At 41.7% G+C, this 16,606-nt stretch overlaps 1 protein-coding gene across 5 annotated transcripts in view; it reads left to right on the plus strand.

The window, feature by feature from the left end:
- Window positions 1–16,606, plus strand: part of LOC114768018 (teneurin-1-like) — a 179,354-nt gene that overhangs the window by 103,932 nt on the left and 58,816 nt on the right. For all 5 annotated transcript variants that reach the window (XM_028960053.1, XM_028960050.1, XM_028960054.1 and 2 more), the window contains 7 exons: window positions 3,764–3,980; window positions 8,888–9,007; window positions 9,330–9,591; window positions 10,597–10,864; window positions 12,518–12,661; window positions 13,736–13,985; window positions 14,397–14,417. In XM_028960053.1, coding sequence (XP_028815886.1) covers window positions 3,764–3,980; window positions 8,888–9,007; window positions 9,330–9,591; window positions 10,597–10,864; window positions 12,518–12,661; window positions 13,736–13,985; window positions 14,397–14,417 — 1,282 coding nt within the window. The remainder of the gene's footprint in view (window positions 1–3,763; window positions 3,981–8,887; window positions 9,008–9,329; window positions 9,592–10,596; window positions 10,865–12,517; window positions 12,662–13,735; window positions 13,986–14,396; window positions 14,418–16,606) is intronic.

The following is a 16,606-nucleotide window of genomic DNA, read 5'->3' on the forward strand; positions in this document are numbered from 1 at the left end:
AATAAATGAACAGCAACCTAAGAAAACTAACAAATTATGCACAGCAGCACGACCTAAATCATCTCTCCTCTGAGGCTCAAGCCAGTGACATGTTTGTCTTGGCATTGCTTTGCCGTTTACTGGTTCCAATGGCTAATCTGAATCCTCTGTTTCTCAAGCATATTTTCTTCTATCATAGAGCGAAATTGTACAAATTCAGTTCATCTGCTGTGAACATTATTAAGCTTACCATGTCTACCAAAAATGTACAAGCTTTTCTGACACTTTGATGCTTGAAAAAGAAATGATAAATGCGGTTGCTTTTTACTGTGTTTTAGTGTCTCTGGTAAGGTTCTGTAAACGTTGTGGAGTTTCAAAGCTTGAGTTCAAAATTTTTTTATTATTTTTTTTTATGTAGTCAAAGCACTTAGGATCTACATATTTAAACAGGTACAAAGACAAAAGGACTGCTTGCTAGTTACTTGTATCATGAATAGGAGGAATTAGCTACTCACTCATTCATTATGGTTTGGGTGTTATTATTTCTGTTGATGATGTTGATTAAAACCATCTCCTGTCAATATGTCACGTTGAAAGTACAGCCTACAATCATTCAAAACTCACAATAAGAATTGGGTTCCTAAACATTAATTTTTAACAAGCATGTTTTAACAAAATATCAACTTCAGTTCTGACTAATCTGGCAACAATGAGCAAAATATCCTGTCTTGGATAACACAGCCATCAGCAGACATTGCAAACATGATCTCTGTTATCTCAAGGCCATGTCTACTGCAAAACAAAACAAGCATAAACATTATCAGTAGTTTACAATTTCTGGTGCTATGCTTGAGTCTCCCTAGTGCTTTCTCCGTCTCTTCCCCATGATGCATTTGGTGTAGTTAGTTCACCATGAGAAAAGCACCTGCAGATACAAGCTTAGAATTTGTGGTGGGATGCCTAAGCTCTTCAAAAGCCTTGTGATCTGCCTGTAAGATGAACCGCAGGCCTTGAGGATGGGAGATGAAAGTCTTCCACATGACCAGGTATACGGTAAAGCCGCTTTCTCAATTTGAGCATATGTTATGCCTCTGTTTTAAGTCTTCTCATTTGTTTTCTGGTTCTCAGAGCTAAAAAAAAAAAACTTGCAGCTGTTGTGGAATCCAGGTCCACTCAACATCAAGATTTTCTTTAAAGGAATTATGTCAAGTTTAGTGAAATTTGGGAGATAAGCCCAGAAAAATGTTAAGTCAGTTGGCAAGTATGTGTGTGTGTGTGTGTGTGTGTGTGTGTGTGTATATATATATATATATATATAAATATATATATATATATATATATATAATTTTATTTTATTTTATTTTTTTAAACTATACTGACAGAGTGGTATACATGATGCACATGATGCATCTATTTCAATATAATTTGATGTTTCGTTTTATTAAATTGTTTAGGGTTGCAATGCCACATGACAAGTTCTGTCTGAATGATGTTGCTTAGGAACAGCTGGATCACAATTTGAAGAATTTTAAATGTCTTTATTTTTCACAACAGCTATAAGATTATTCACTGATAAACTGAGGTACATTCAAAATAATAAACAAATAATGGTCATATCAATAATCTCATGTCTATAACCTTGGATATAGAATGGAAATGGTTGCTTATTGCTAACAGATTTTCTGGTTTTCATTTATGCATGTAGAGTTATAATCGTTTAAAAATTTCTGTAGCTGGGTGAGTAGTTCTTAAAAGCATTTCTTTTATTTTGCCCTCCTGCACCTCTATTTCTTAGTAAAATATATGTTTTTCGATGGTGTAAGTTTCACTTGACATTCTTTGCTTGAATTTGTCTTGCCCCGAGGCAATCCTAAATCATTCATAACATCCATCCATTGTTGCTGTTTTTGGCTTTGCTAGAAATACAGTGGTTAATGTATGTGAACTGCACCGCTGGGTACCTGCTAGTAGCCATTAAACTACGTTGGAGTTATCAAAGCAATACTTATCTTATTCAGACCCGTCCACCTAACCACATGACCGCTTTGATCACTTCCACTGTTGCAACTTTTCACTGGTTATTATGAATTGGAGCTGAGTTCAAATAACTGATTCCTTCACTGACAATCAACCTAAACCCCTAAACCCCAAAGAACTAATTATGACTCATGTGTCAAAGAGACTTTAAAGACCTCAAGTATTTTCATGCATCTTTATAACTTTAATGTAAACTGAAAGTCCTTGTGCAGTCATTGCATTGGTTAAAAAATATGTGGGTGTCAAACAAATTGCTAGATGCATGTTTACTTTGTCTGAAGGTAAGATTCCTCATGTTTAACAGCTGTAATAACATTTCACTTTTTTGATCCCCACTTCTTGACCAAATTTACAGGTTTGGAGAATATTAGTAGGATATTATATTATGTGTGAACTTTGACAAGTCTCATGATTCGATTTGACTACAAATATCAATACCTGGATTACCGATGCATCCCAGGCATTTTTTACATTCCTTTACATGATGTTTTCAAATAGAAGGATAAAGGTCTCGTTCACCCATGTGGATGCTTTGATTTGCTCAAATGAGCAGAAAAAGGGACATGAATTATAAGGTCCGCTTTTCCTCCATTCTCCAATTTGTGTGTGTTTCAAAGGGGCAGATCGAACACTAGCCCACTTTGATTCAATTGGTTGTGCAAAAATGTGTCCCGTTGCGCAGCGGTCAGAGTTCAGCAAATTGACCACAGTGTGTATCAAGGCCACTGAGCTACCCAGAGCAGCGCTGTACTCAGATCAGGCTGCCACAGTCACTGCCGATTACTTTGAACTACAATTTTTATACCAAGCAAAATCATCAAGCAATGTCATTATGATATAACCAATTATGTTCTGTACTGCATCGATTATATTACACCCCTAATATACAATATAATAAAAAATATTCCCATTTGTAATTAACAGTTTAGTTAGTTTTGGTGTATGCCACATAATTTTAGAAGAAATGGGTCTAGGATCTTATTGGTTAAACTCCATAAATCAGCACCATAGACAGCTCTCTTTATGGCTAGGAGATAAAAAAGGAAAGTGATTGTGAAACACTGCAGCACAGCACATAGTGCACACAACAAAATGTGTCCTCTGCTTTTAACCATCACCCTTGGTGAGCAGTGGGCAGCCATGACAGGCGCCCGAGGACCAGTGTGTGGGGACGGTGCTTTGCTCAGTGGCACCTCAGTGGTACCTTGGCAGTTCAGGGATTCAAACCGGAAACTTTGGTTATCACTGCCTAGAGAGTAAGGAACTCTAAACTCAGTAGGGGCTCGCATAAGGATATTATCCAGCCACCTAAAGAATTGACTTAAATATGCGTTTTATGATGGATGTAAAGTGGCAGTCTCAGGTATTTCTCCAAAATCCCCCAAATTGAAATAAGGTTGGCAGAAGCTCAAAACAACTGATTTACATAATTTTCATACCCATCAACCATTTAATGCTGCTCATGACCTGTGGATTAGGGCATCATTATCCTTCAAAACAACCCGTCCATTGGGATAGAATTGTTTCATTATAGAACTCACTCAATCACTTACTATTGATCTGCAGTGCCCTTTTATTCTAAACGAATGCATGACCCAAACCCAAACAGCATAATGTCTTCATGTTGTCCTGTATCTTTTCTCATCTAGCTTGAAATGTCCTCTCCGCTCCTTTCTCTTGAGCTGTAAAACAGTCTTATATTGGTGCTTGTTTGTGTGCGTGACCCTGATGTATTTTTTGTTGTCAGATGGTTTGTTGGACTGTGTCGACCCTGACTGCTGTGGCATGGTGGTGTGCAGCAGCAACCCCCTGTGCCAGGGCTCACCTGACCCACGAGCCCTGCTGGATCACGCCCCAAACCCCACCCTGCCCCCTCCCGTTCCCAGCTTCTTCCATCGGGTCCGCTTCCTGCTGGGCAAGAGCGCTACACACACACTGCACGGAGACATCCCATTTGACAGCAGGTACTGTTGGACATTTTTGTGTGTAAAGTGCATGTTACTTCTTTTGCTTACAAGGTGCAAATGAGATTGTCTGGAAGTATAAAACTACAGTGCCAACACACTGGCAGGAGACACAAGTGCACAACATGGACGGCTTATTTGAGGAACCAAACTTAACATAAACTAGCTAGGCAAAAATTTTAGCTCAGGGGCCAATTTTTTTAATTTGACAGATGGGTCAGGCCAGCAGCAAAGTGAAGTGATTGTGAAACACTGCAGCACAGCACACGGTGCACACCCATCACCTTTGGAGAGAAGTGGGCAGCCATGTCAGGCGCCCAGGAAGTGGTGAATGGGGATGGTGCTTTGCTCACTTTGGCAGTTTGGGATTTTTTTAATACATGACAGTCTTGATATTTACATAAATTTTTAGTGGGAACCATGTTGCTGATGACCCTTCACTCCAGAGAAAGGCTTGCTAGACTAAGAATGAAAGGAAATGTGCATGAAATGAGCCGGTCAGATGTATACAGTTTGATTGTTGAGATGTGTGTTCTCATTCGTCCGAAAGAAAAAAATGTTGTACTGTTGACTCAGCCTTCCAGCTTGTATTAATAAAAGACTCTTAAATCAAAAGCTCTTAATTCAGCCAGAATGAGTCGCAAGTGTTTCGTAAGGTCAAATGAAATCATGAAAAAAACCAACAGGCGGGTCATAGTTTGTCCACCCCTTGACCAATCAGAACTAAGGTTTTGGCTCTACACGTGGGTTACCACACTGAACTGAACCAACACAGAAGGACCAGAGACAATAAACAGGTTCTCATACACAACAGCAATAGGCAACAGGTACGGAGATTCACATGAAATTGATCATTAAGAATCAAACCAGGGACAAAAGAGGACGCAATGCCATCTGGTGGTCCAGAGGCACAAGGATGTGCTGAGCAAAAAGTGGAATATAACAGACACAGACTAAATAGAATATATATAAACACATTTAGACAAAGAGAGAATATGCACAGTGAGAATAATGAGCGTAAATATTATCACCCAGACATGTATAAATATAGAACAATCACCAGCGACTGGAATACATTTTGAGCTCTTGTTGTTGCTAGATGATCTAGATGAGTGTTGACATCACCAGGATAATAGTACTTTTCTAAAACTGTACTCTGCTCCTCTTCACATCATGAAATTAATGGAGATTTGAACATCATTTCACATTTGGCGACATTGCATGTATGTAGATCTTTAATCAGAGTTTAATGTATAATACAGGGAAAGATTCCCTTCTCCTCTTTTTCTAATCTAGATATTAGTATAAAAGCAGACGTTACAATGCCAGGGGATTCCTCATACACACCCACATCCTCCTGCTCTGAAATATGCATGTGGGGAAGTAATTAATATGTTTGCCCATGGACATTCACAATTAATTTGCAAACAGATGAGTCACTGAGAACGAGATGGATGGGACAGGATGGCCCTCTTGCTAAAGCCCAGATTTCAGCCCATTACGTTTAAGTTAGGTGTGACAAAGTCAAGTGCAGAAATAAATGAGATCCGTTCTAACACAACCCTTAATATTTCTGACAATATGACAATAAGGACTTTGAAACCTTTATCTCCGGCAGCAGCTTCCCATGTAACTTTTCATCTGTAAAAAACAATTGAAGAAGCTAGAATGATATTTAAAGAGATTATTCCCATTTCCACTTAAACTGTGAACACACAAAAAAATTAAAACACGCCAAATTACCATATATCCCGTAAACATCTATGGTGCATTATGTCTGGTTGGAGAAGGAGACTGAGGTCTTGTTCATTCTGGTAAGATAAAAGAATTTCACCTATGCACGGATGCTGTTTGTTGATTTCAAATCAGCATTTAACATTGTCATCCCCTCTAAGTTAATCACTAAACTTAGAGCCCCGGACATTAACACCTCACTTTGCACCTGGATTATGGACTTTCTGACCAACAGACCACAGCATGTAAGGTCAGGCTACATCTGCTCCACTACTGCGACACTCAGCACTGGTGTACCACAGGGCTGTGTGCTGAGCCCCTTCCTCTACTCCCTCTTCACCCACGACTGCCGACCTGTGTATGGATGAAACTCCGTTATCAAGTTTGCAGACGACACCACGGTGATATGTCTCATTGACAACCACAACAATGAGACTGCCTACAGGGAGGAGGTCCAGCATCTGGCCACTTGGTGTACAGACAATAATCTGCTCCTAAACACCACCAAGACCAAGGAGCTCATTGTGGACTTCAGGAGGGAGAGAAGAGGCTCGCATGATCCCATCGACATCAATGGGATGGCTTTGGAGCCTGTTTCATTATGTTCCTGGGGACCCACATCTCAGAGGACCTGTCCTGGATCATTAACACCTCCAGCCTGGTCAAGAAGGCTCACCAGCGCCTGTTCTTCTTGAGAACATTAAAGAACCAGCTATCCACTACCATCCTGGGGAACTTCTAACGCTCTACAATAGAGAGCATCCTTACCAGCTGTCTCACAGTGTGGTATGGAAGCTGCACTGTTGCTGAGCGTAAGGCGATGCAGCGGGTCGTGAAAACTGCCCAGCGCATCACAGGGTCTCCACTTCTATCCATTGAGGAAATCCAGAGGAAGCACTGTCTGCGTCGAGCTCGCAGTATTCTTAAAGACTCCTCCCACCCGGCCCACGGACTGTTTTCTCTCCTGCCTTCGGGCAGACGCTTTAGGCTACCATGGACAAGAAACAGCAGACTTAGGAACAACTTTTCCCCAGAGCTGTCTCCTTGCTGAACACCTCTGCCCCCCCATACACTCCTGATAATCACTGCACTTCCTAATCTTGCACATTTTTGCACATAATCATTGCACTGTCTATACACTTTTTTTTTAATAAATATGTCATATGTATACACATAACTTATTTGACCTGTATCCTGCACTTGCTGCTTATTGCACTTCTGGTTAGACCTAAACTGCATTTCGTTGCCCTGTACTTGTACATGTGTAATGACAATAAAGTTGAATCTAATCTAATGTAAATAAGGCTTTAGAATTGCATAATCTATAATCAGAATTTGTCTTAAGCAATCAAACTGTGATATTTTAACCAAAAAGATGCGGCACAAAGGGCAACTCTCCAGTCACCAATTGCCATAGAAAGGCCCTTCTGGAAAAGGCTGATCAATTTTATCCATCATATAATGTTATGCTAGCGTTAGAGTGATGAGCTATCAAACTGTAATACTATCTCTGTTGTAAAATTGTACAGATTTGTTGCAGATATTCATATTTAATGAGTCCTTGGCTCATTCAATCTGTGTGCATTTTTAGCATCATGTGTCTGTGCCTCAAGTATTTTGGCTCTTGTCTTTATTTCCATCAGTATTTAATCATATAGAGTCACATTGTCTGCTGCATCTTTGTGCTTTATGTGGCTTGTAAAGACGTCACTGTAAATTCTTCTGAGAACCCCTGTCTCCTCTTCAGGAAGGAAAATATGACATCAGTCTTTTTCTGTTGTCAGATTATGGAAGAGAATTACTGTTTGGCTTACATTTCATTCCATCTTTTTTATTCTTTATACAGTGTGTGGAAATAAACAAATGGATTAATAAAATGTCTGCTGTCCTGGGAGGAAATTGATTTTGGTGCTGTGGGCTGGAGTAACTGATTGGCGTGTGTGTTTGTGTGTGTGTATGTGTGAGTGTGTGTCCATGCAGAAATGTCCCATCTAATGCATGTATTCAGACAGTTTTTCCATGATAAGGACAAAGGAAGGGAAAGATTCATAACTGTAGTTATGTGGCCAAAATTACGTAATTTTTTTTGTCACATTTTCCATTGAAGAGGTTCATGGATGTGGTAAACATGTCGGTGTGATAGAGGATGACTTTGGAGATGATGACAGAGTGACTTCTGGTGACCTCTGATGGGAGATGCCAAAATACATTTCGTCATAAATAAAATGATTTTTCACAAATGAAACATTTCGGGTTGTGATGTAACCAGCAACAATCCCTTACTGTTTGGGACAGTCTGTACAAGACAAACCCACTCAAGTCCCTTGAATAAAAACCCTGTGTAATAGCCTGTCCTGGGCCCACAGTAGCTTTGCCCCTGGAAAACTGATTTATATGTAGGATAGCCCAAAGGAATTCAGTAAATTATAAATAAGTTGTTCACAACATTTTCAAACCATCATGTAAAAAAAAAAACCTCACACAAAAAAAAAAAACATTTATTTTTTTCTTTCCCTAAAAGATGACTAATATTTTTTTAACTCTCTCTTTTCCCCTCGATCCCCCAAATGTTGCTCAAACTGGGGATCAGTAACTCATCAGGCGTTTAAGATTATTTTGTATCCCTGGAGGTCTGGATTTGAGAAGCTCCAGCATGGAGCTCCAACCGTCAGTGGATATTAGGCCCCGCAACGTATGTGTGTGAGTCACGGAGGGAAAATTGGGCTCTTGGTGGAGCAGAGAGTAGTCTGGGCCGCCGGGGGGCTCCTCTCTGAACCGCGGCTGAATCATCAGCGGAGAGCAGGCTACCCTGCCGATTCCAATCTTTCTCAGTTCAGCCGGAACGCTACCACTCTCCCCCTCTCACTGTTTTAACACTTCAGCCACTGTTTCCTCTCCTCCGATCCCCTCCCAGTGTCATTCGTATGTAATGAAGGTCTGCTTTCTTTGATACCGACAAGCAGTTGGGTAGCGCACAACGTGTCCAGCATGTTTAATTCTGGCACTGTGTGTGTCTGTCCTGCACCTACAGCATTAGGCAATTAATTATCAACTAAGCCTAATTAAGAGATAGAGAGAAAAAAGACAGAGCACCCACCAGCCTTGCGGATTAGGGCGGAAATGAGTCTGAAGGAGAAATAACTCACTGTGTCTCTTTCCCTCTCTGACTGCAGCCAAGCCGCCGTGGTTCGGGGACAGGTGGAGGCGGTAGATGGGACGCCTTTGGTTGGAGTGAACATCACCTTCCTGCAGCACCAGGAGTACGGGTACACAGTGAGTCGGCAAGATGGCAGGTGTGCAACTGTCTTTCATTTCTAAAAACATTTGTTTTTGTGTGGGGGGGTAGTAGCCTAGTGGGTAATACACTCGCTTATGAACCAGAAGACCCAGGTTCAAATCCCACTTAATACCATTTTGTCCCTGAGCAAGACACTTAACCCTAAGTTGCTCCAGGGGGGACTGTCCCTGTAACTACTGATTGTAAGTCGCTCTGGATAAGGGCATCTGATAAATGTTGTAAATGTACAAAAAAATGTAAAAAGTGTATTCACCTTGAGGACATGTAGATGTCCTTTTAGAAGAAACTGCAGAAATTTCTGTCTTTGCCTCTTGTAGCTTTGATCTCATGGCGGCGGGAGCCATATCAGTGACCCTGGTCTTTCAGAGGCCGCCGTTCCTAACGCAGCGACGCACCGTTTGGTTGCCATGGAACAACTTCATGGTGATGGACAAGGTTGTCATGGCGAAGACTGAGATACTGTCCCCGGCCTGTGACATCAAGAGTTTTGTGAACCCGTATCCTGTGGTTCTGCCTTCCCCGCTCACGCGGTACACGGCTGAATGTCTCGCACGAGGGCCGGTCATACCTGAGCTGCAGGTAAACAGTCCATGTCAACTTTGTTAGTGTCCTGATTAAATGTGCACTCAGTCACAACCCCCAACCAATTGATATTGAAATCTAATCATCTGGTCAAAAACTGGTCATCTGGTGGCCAAACTACCCTGGCAAACCATCAACACTAACTTTTCTGTTGCCATCTAGATTTTAAGGAGGTCCATGTTCATATGTTCATCACATGCCATGGACCCTCTCAGATATGTAAAAGGTTCTTCCTTGTCCCATGCAACATTACATAGGAAGATAAACCTGGTTGCTTTTTCACTAAAAACATTGCCTTCTTAGCCAATGTGATGGGGCAGAATGATATGATATCGCCCTGACTGTTGTTATGTAATTAATTATGTAGCTGATAACCTGGTTGTACAGGCCCACATTAACACTGAAATGGAGTAAATAGTAAGTTCCAGCACTGTGAGATATAAGCAACACAGAAACAACTGTCACATGTAAAGTATGGGAGTTTGGTGACTGTTTGAACACGCCACACAGGGATCTTTTCAAATATCTTTTTATTCACTTATTTCATGTCACGTTTTTATGGAACACGTCTGTCCTCTGGCGATAGTGTGTTTACACTGATCTGTGTTTTCGAAGTAATTAGCAGCTGAAATGATTTGCGAGTGAGAGACACACCAGGAGGTGGAGAAAAAAAAAAAAAAAAAACGCTGTTGCTGTTTCACCTCAATTCTCCAGATCAGCTTTAGCTTCAAATCCTCCATGTTACTCGGCTTAGTTTGTGGCTTTTGGAAGAGGCAAATCAATTTTTTATATAATCCATCACGCTGACCGGAGATCATGCAGCCTTCTGACAAAGTGTATGGGGTGTAAATTATGCAATTATACTCCTGATGGGTTTTAACTTTAATAATTCGCTACCCTCGCTGCCAACCACTGCAGCCTGTGGTAGATCTTTCCAAATTCAGCTAATGCTATGCTGTTCGCTCTCGGGCTCCAGCAGATGTTCTGTTTTGTCTCCAACAGGCCGTACAGGAGGACATCTCTATCCCCGGCAGCTTCGTCAAGCTCAGCTACCTTAGCACACGTACATCGGGATACCAGTCACTGCTGCGCGTCATACTGACCCACTCCGCCATCCCAGCAGGCCTCAGCAAGGTCCACGTCTCCGCCTCCATCGAGGGCCGACTCTACCAGAAGTGGTACCCTGCCACCCCCGGCCTGGTGTACGTCCTTTCGTGGAACAAGACGGACATCTATGGTCAGGAGGTCTGGGGCCTGACTACAGCTGTGGGTGCGTCATGGTCACATATTGTAAAAGATCAGTTATTATTTCATAAGTTCGTTATTATTTAATAAGTTCGTAACCTAGTGATCTTTTAGAGCATTATCCTTGTCGTTTTATTTCCCATAAAAAAATTATGATATTAAGCCATTCTAAAAATGTCATCTTGGATAAACAACCTAAATTAATAATGTTCTATTTTCATCAGGCTCTTCCATAATAAACCTACAAAGACAAATTTAAAATGTTTAAAATAAATATATTTTTTGTGAGTGATTAAATGATGGTTGTAGGCTGAATCTTTTTAATGACCATTTTTTGAGACTATTTAAAGTAACGCCTTTTGTCATAATTGGATTTTATCAGTATGTTTTACATCTAACATATTGCAAATACAGGTAGAATAAGGATCCCAATACTGTTTTGTAAGGCTCTCAATTCATTTTGTTACATTGACAACATTAACTTTTTAATGGCCAATGACATTATTTTTACCACTGAAGGTCTGCCATTTTCAATTTGCGTCCTGAGGACCCTTATTGCCGCCTGGAACCGCTCTCATGCTCTTAATGACTTCTGCTCCAGCAGCCGACATTTTCTTTTTTTTTTTTTTTAAATCACCACATGCCCCTTCCTATTGTAATTGAGCGAGATGATGTTTCTCACGTGTCAGAAAGGATCTGCTGTGTTCTGGCGACTCTCCACTGTACCTCAGTCAGGCGGCGTCCCACCGGTAAATTGGTGTCATAGCCTTGAGTGGTCGACTGAAGTGACGCCTTTGGAGATGGCTGTTCCGACAGAGCTCTTTAGTCTAGATGATTATAAGAGGCTAGAGCAAGTGTCTCATTTCCACTCGAGTTCTTCTCTGTTATTTTTTTTTTTTTTTTTAAGAGTCTCACTCTTGATTACTTCATGAGGTCTTGTTAGCTTTGGACAGCTGAGAAGGGCTTGATTGCGATCGCAAGCTCTTCGCAATCCTTTCGTTTTAGCTCTTCATGAATGCATCTAATGTGCTGTTGAATAGCGGCTAATTAACCCCCTTCTTCACAACACTAGATAAAAAGGGAGGAAAAAAAGGACAATTTTGCTCGGACGAGTGGCGGGTTGTTTTACGCTGCAGACTGTCCTTTAATTAGAAGAGTCCTAAAGAGGGGTCCCAAGTTTTGGGTTTTTTTTGTGTGTGTATTTCAACATTTATCCCCAGTCTCTTCAGTCCGTTTCATCACGTTCGCCAGCGTAATTTTTTTATATACGTTTCCCTTCTTGGCAACAGCTTTGTTTGTTCTAGTTTTCCTTTAGCTCTAGATTGTGATGAATAGTTTTCTGGTGTAAACCTCTTCAGACTGGTGATACGCACGCTCACGCATTGCAATTTCTTCGGCTGATCAAACCATTTCACAAGAAAAGAGCGCAACTCTTTGTAAACATTTTCCTTTCTTTTTTTTTTGTGCTCTCGATTCCGTTGCCAACCAATAGTTACACTTCATCCTCAGCCATTAATCATGCCACCACATTCAATAATTAGTTCAAGCCAAGCAGGAGTCTTCAGACTACAAAGTCGGCATATTAATTGAGATTTATGAACTTTCAGCGTGCTTTGTTTTCTGCTCTGTGAATCCGTTGTGTGGCTCAATATGTGTTTGTGCATGTTTGTGTTTGTAGTGTCTGTGGGTTATGAGTACGAGTCCTGCCCAGACTTTATTCTGTGGGAGAGGAGGACCGCTCTAATCCAGGGATTCGAAATGATGGGCTCTAATCTGGGCGGATGGTCTCTGGACAAGCATCACGTCCTCAACCTCCAGAGCGGTACCTCTCTCTCTCGCACCCTACGCCTCCCGCTGACCAAAACCTCGACTCTATGGCAGCTCAGCCTGTACACATGCTGACATTTTTATTAACAAAGGCTCAGTCTCAATACCTAGCATGCTTTTCAATCACCACATGCTAGTCATATATTAAATCACCTCAAGTCACCTGGATTTTGTTTACTGTGAAGCAATGTTCTCCCTTTAGAGAGGATGGATATAGTAGGGTGTGAAGACCCAGGTTCAAATCCCATTTACTGCCATCGTGTCCCTGGCAGTTTACTACTGATTGTAAGTCGCTCTGGATAAGGGTGTCTGATAAATGCCGTAAATGTACTCATTTTAAAGATAAAGGACATAATATACAAAAATAATGCTACAGTATGACCAGTAAGAACAATGTGTACACTCTGCAAAAAATACTACTACCACTGGAGGTTGTAGCTTAATGGTACATGACCAATGGTTTGAGCTGTAGAAGAAGCGGCAGGTAGTAGGCTGTTGGCTTCTAAATAAGCTCCTACAGTGGATTCCTTAATTGTTGCCACATATTTGGGCTGAGCAGAACCTTTAGATATTATTGTATTATATTCAGATTCAAATTGTGAATATTGAGATGCATTTTGCTGCATAATTAACAACATTCCGACATTCCAAAATTCCTGCTCATTAATACAGAAATAATTTGTTGCTTTTCTATTGTCTTCCTATGAATTTTTGAAAATTCGAGAGTTCACACTCTCAGCAGTATAATCTACTGCATCCCATGGTTATGTCCAGTCAGACCGTAAGTCATTCTGTGATATGTAGTTCCTTGTTTCTTTTGATCTATTCACCATACTGAGGTAAACAGTTCCTCAATACTTACACTGACAAATGCATTATGTTCAATAAAACATGGCCAACAGAAGTATGATTTTACGTTTTCATGTGGACTCTATTCATATGGAAGCTTGTCTCCCACTGTCTCCCACATATATTCCACACCCAGTGACTAGATCAGACAGATCAGTGTAACAGCACTGTACAGATAATAATGCTGTTTTTCTTTCTATCTGACATCCCATCTATTCAGGAATTGTTCACAAAGGCAACGGCGAGAACATTTTCATCTCCCAGCAGCCCCCTGTCATGTCAACAGTCATGGGGAACGGGTATTACCGCACCATCCCGTGCCCCAGCTGCAGTGGCCCCGCCCTTGAGAGCAAACTCTTTGCCCCTGTGGCACTCGCCTGTGGCTCTGACGGCAGCGTCTACGTCGGCGACTTCAACTTTGTGCGTCGGATCCTGCCTAACGGCTACACCTACAACATACTGGAGATGAAGTAACAACTTATTTCAATTGATTCTTTCTTGTCTTATGTAGTCATGGATGTAGTTATGTAGTGTGGCCTATATATTGATTGAAGACTTTACTGTTGATCTTTATCTTAACATTGTCCCTCTGTGATGAATGGAGGTAACAGTAGCATGTCTCATGCTAATGCGGGGACTGCGGCACGGATTAAGCTGCATAAACCCTAGTATTGATTGTAAGCTCGGAAAATGTCAAAAACAAAAATGCTCATTGTGTTTGTGCTGTGGTGACATCATGCTGTGAATGCGGAGTCGCCTCGGTGCTCGCAGCGGCCTCTAAAGAGGCCTGTGAGTGGCTGTGTTGAAAAGCAGGATGATTGATTGATTGAGATATTAATGCTGTCTCCTCTTCCCCCTATGTACATCTGCTTTGCTGCAAGGAATCGGGACACCAGGCACAGGTAAAATCCACAGCTTCGATAATCCACCCCCGACCACACAATTGAATTAATATATGCACAAATGAGCAATAACATTATGACCACTGACAAGTGCAATTAGTTTCACTGACACAATGGCACCTGACAGTGAGTGGGACCTTCCACCAAACCTGTGAACAGTCATGGGGGGCCAAAGATCATTGCTTCACATAGGTGCACAGGATGGTCTGTGTTGTCTGATCCAACTCAGTAGCTACTGTGTATACCACAGTCCATGCTACCCATGTCTAGCACCAAACGTGCCAACGATGAGCATGTTAGCATCACAACTGGATGGAGGAGCAATGAAAGGTGGCCTGGTCTGATGCAGCACATTTTCTTTTACATCATGTGTGCATACTGGGGCAGTGGTGGCCTAGCGGTTAAGGAAGCTGCCCCGTAATCAGAGGGTTGCCAGTTTGAATCCCGATCTGCCAAGGTGCCACTGAGGTGCCACTGAGCAAAGCACCGTCCCCACACACTGCTCCCCGGGCATCTGTCATGGCTGCCCACTGCTCACTCAGGGTGATGGGTTAAATACAGAGGACAAATTTCACTGTGTGCACCGTGTGCTGTGCTGCTGTGTATCACATGTGACAATCACTTCACTTTCACAGTGTGTCCTTTACCCAGAGTATGTAATGTAAATGTACCCAGCAAGCATATAGTATTATGATGGGGACTATGGGGAGAAGACGAGTTCAATACTTGGGGAACTTGGGGACCTTGCTGAGAACCTACCTAAGCTTTGTTGCTGACCAGGCACACCCCTTTTATGGAGGCCGGTCTTCTTTTTCACCCCATCATCACACAACAAGATTGTTTTCACTTTCAATTCTCCAGACCTCAATCAAATAATTTGACTGTGGGATATTCAGGAAAAATTATTATTATTCAAGGAGGCACCAGCTCTTCCAGGTACCAGAGTCCACCTTCACAGGTCAGCTTTGTTTTGGTAGCAAAACAATAACCTACTCAGTAGGTTTCTGTTAAATTAAAAGATCTAAATACATATAACCTTGCTTTAGGTACTGATCATCACTGATGTTGTTTGGCCCTTTTTAGCTCCAATTTGCACTGCATTAGCCACTACGTGTGCCTGTGAGGGTGACCTGTTTAGCTAACATATACGTATAGCCCTCACAGACCTATTACTTCTTTTTTAAGAAGCTCTTCTATCCTTCAATCGTTCGAACTTGTTTTCTGAATAGAAAAGCTTGATGAGAAGAGATCAACTGTTGGAGCAGTTATTAAAAAATTTAGTCACTGACAATCTCCCTCAAACTGGGGCTCCGTGCAAGATCTCATCTTGTGGGGTACAAATGAGCCCAGAATTACACAGGGGCAACTGTTTAATGACCTGAAAAGAGCTGGTGTAAAACCAATGAAGACCATGTGGTGTTGGAGAAGAGAATAGAGTGTGTAGAAAAAACTCTTCCTCCCTCCACACAAAGCACTGTATTCAACCACTCCAATTTGATGTTACCTGGCAGAAAGAGGCATGGCACAATAGAGGTTAAAAATGTACAGTTTCTAATTTATTAACACCGGTAAATAATTATTGTAGTTACATGTGAATATTGAATGTAAAAAGGTACCAAGGTTGCAGAGAAAATAAACATGAGAAGAAAGAGTAAAGAGGGAGAAGAGAAAGAGAGGGGGAGAGAAAGTCTCAGAAGCCTTCCGGCTTCCGATGGAAAACCCCCTGAGCAAGATAGCTCAGAGGTCTCTTTTTCCACATGTGAGCAGACTTTTATACCCCTGGCCTACAGGAACTTGTCACTGGCCTACAGGAAGTTGTCACTGACCAATCAGAACCTGTTGTGCCTCCCATTTGGGGAAGACAAAGAGGGTGGGCGGTCCTGACGGCTGATACTTCACACGTTGCCGTCGGACAAAAGGCATGTAAAAACAGGGGTGTCGAATCTTTACCCACAACCGTCGACACAGGAATGTCACACCTCCCCCTGCAGACATCTGTTATGCAAGGCAAAAGCAGCCTCCCGTGATGTCCATTCTTACTCTGGGACCACAGTAATAAAGGTTATTATTAGTAACACACCACGCTGTTATGGATTCAAATCCTGCAGCACTCAAAAGGTCACCCTGATTCATCCAGCACATGTCCAGGCCCATCTAAAGTTTACCACAGAAAATGAAACCTGGCTGGA

The sequence above is a fragment of the Denticeps clupeoides genome, chromosome 18 (genome assembly GCF_900700375.1).
Source record: "Denticeps clupeoides chromosome 18, fDenClu1.1, whole genome shotgun sequence".
Lineage (NCBI taxonomy): Eukaryota > Metazoa > Chordata > Actinopteri > Clupeiformes > Denticipitidae > Denticeps > Denticeps clupeoides.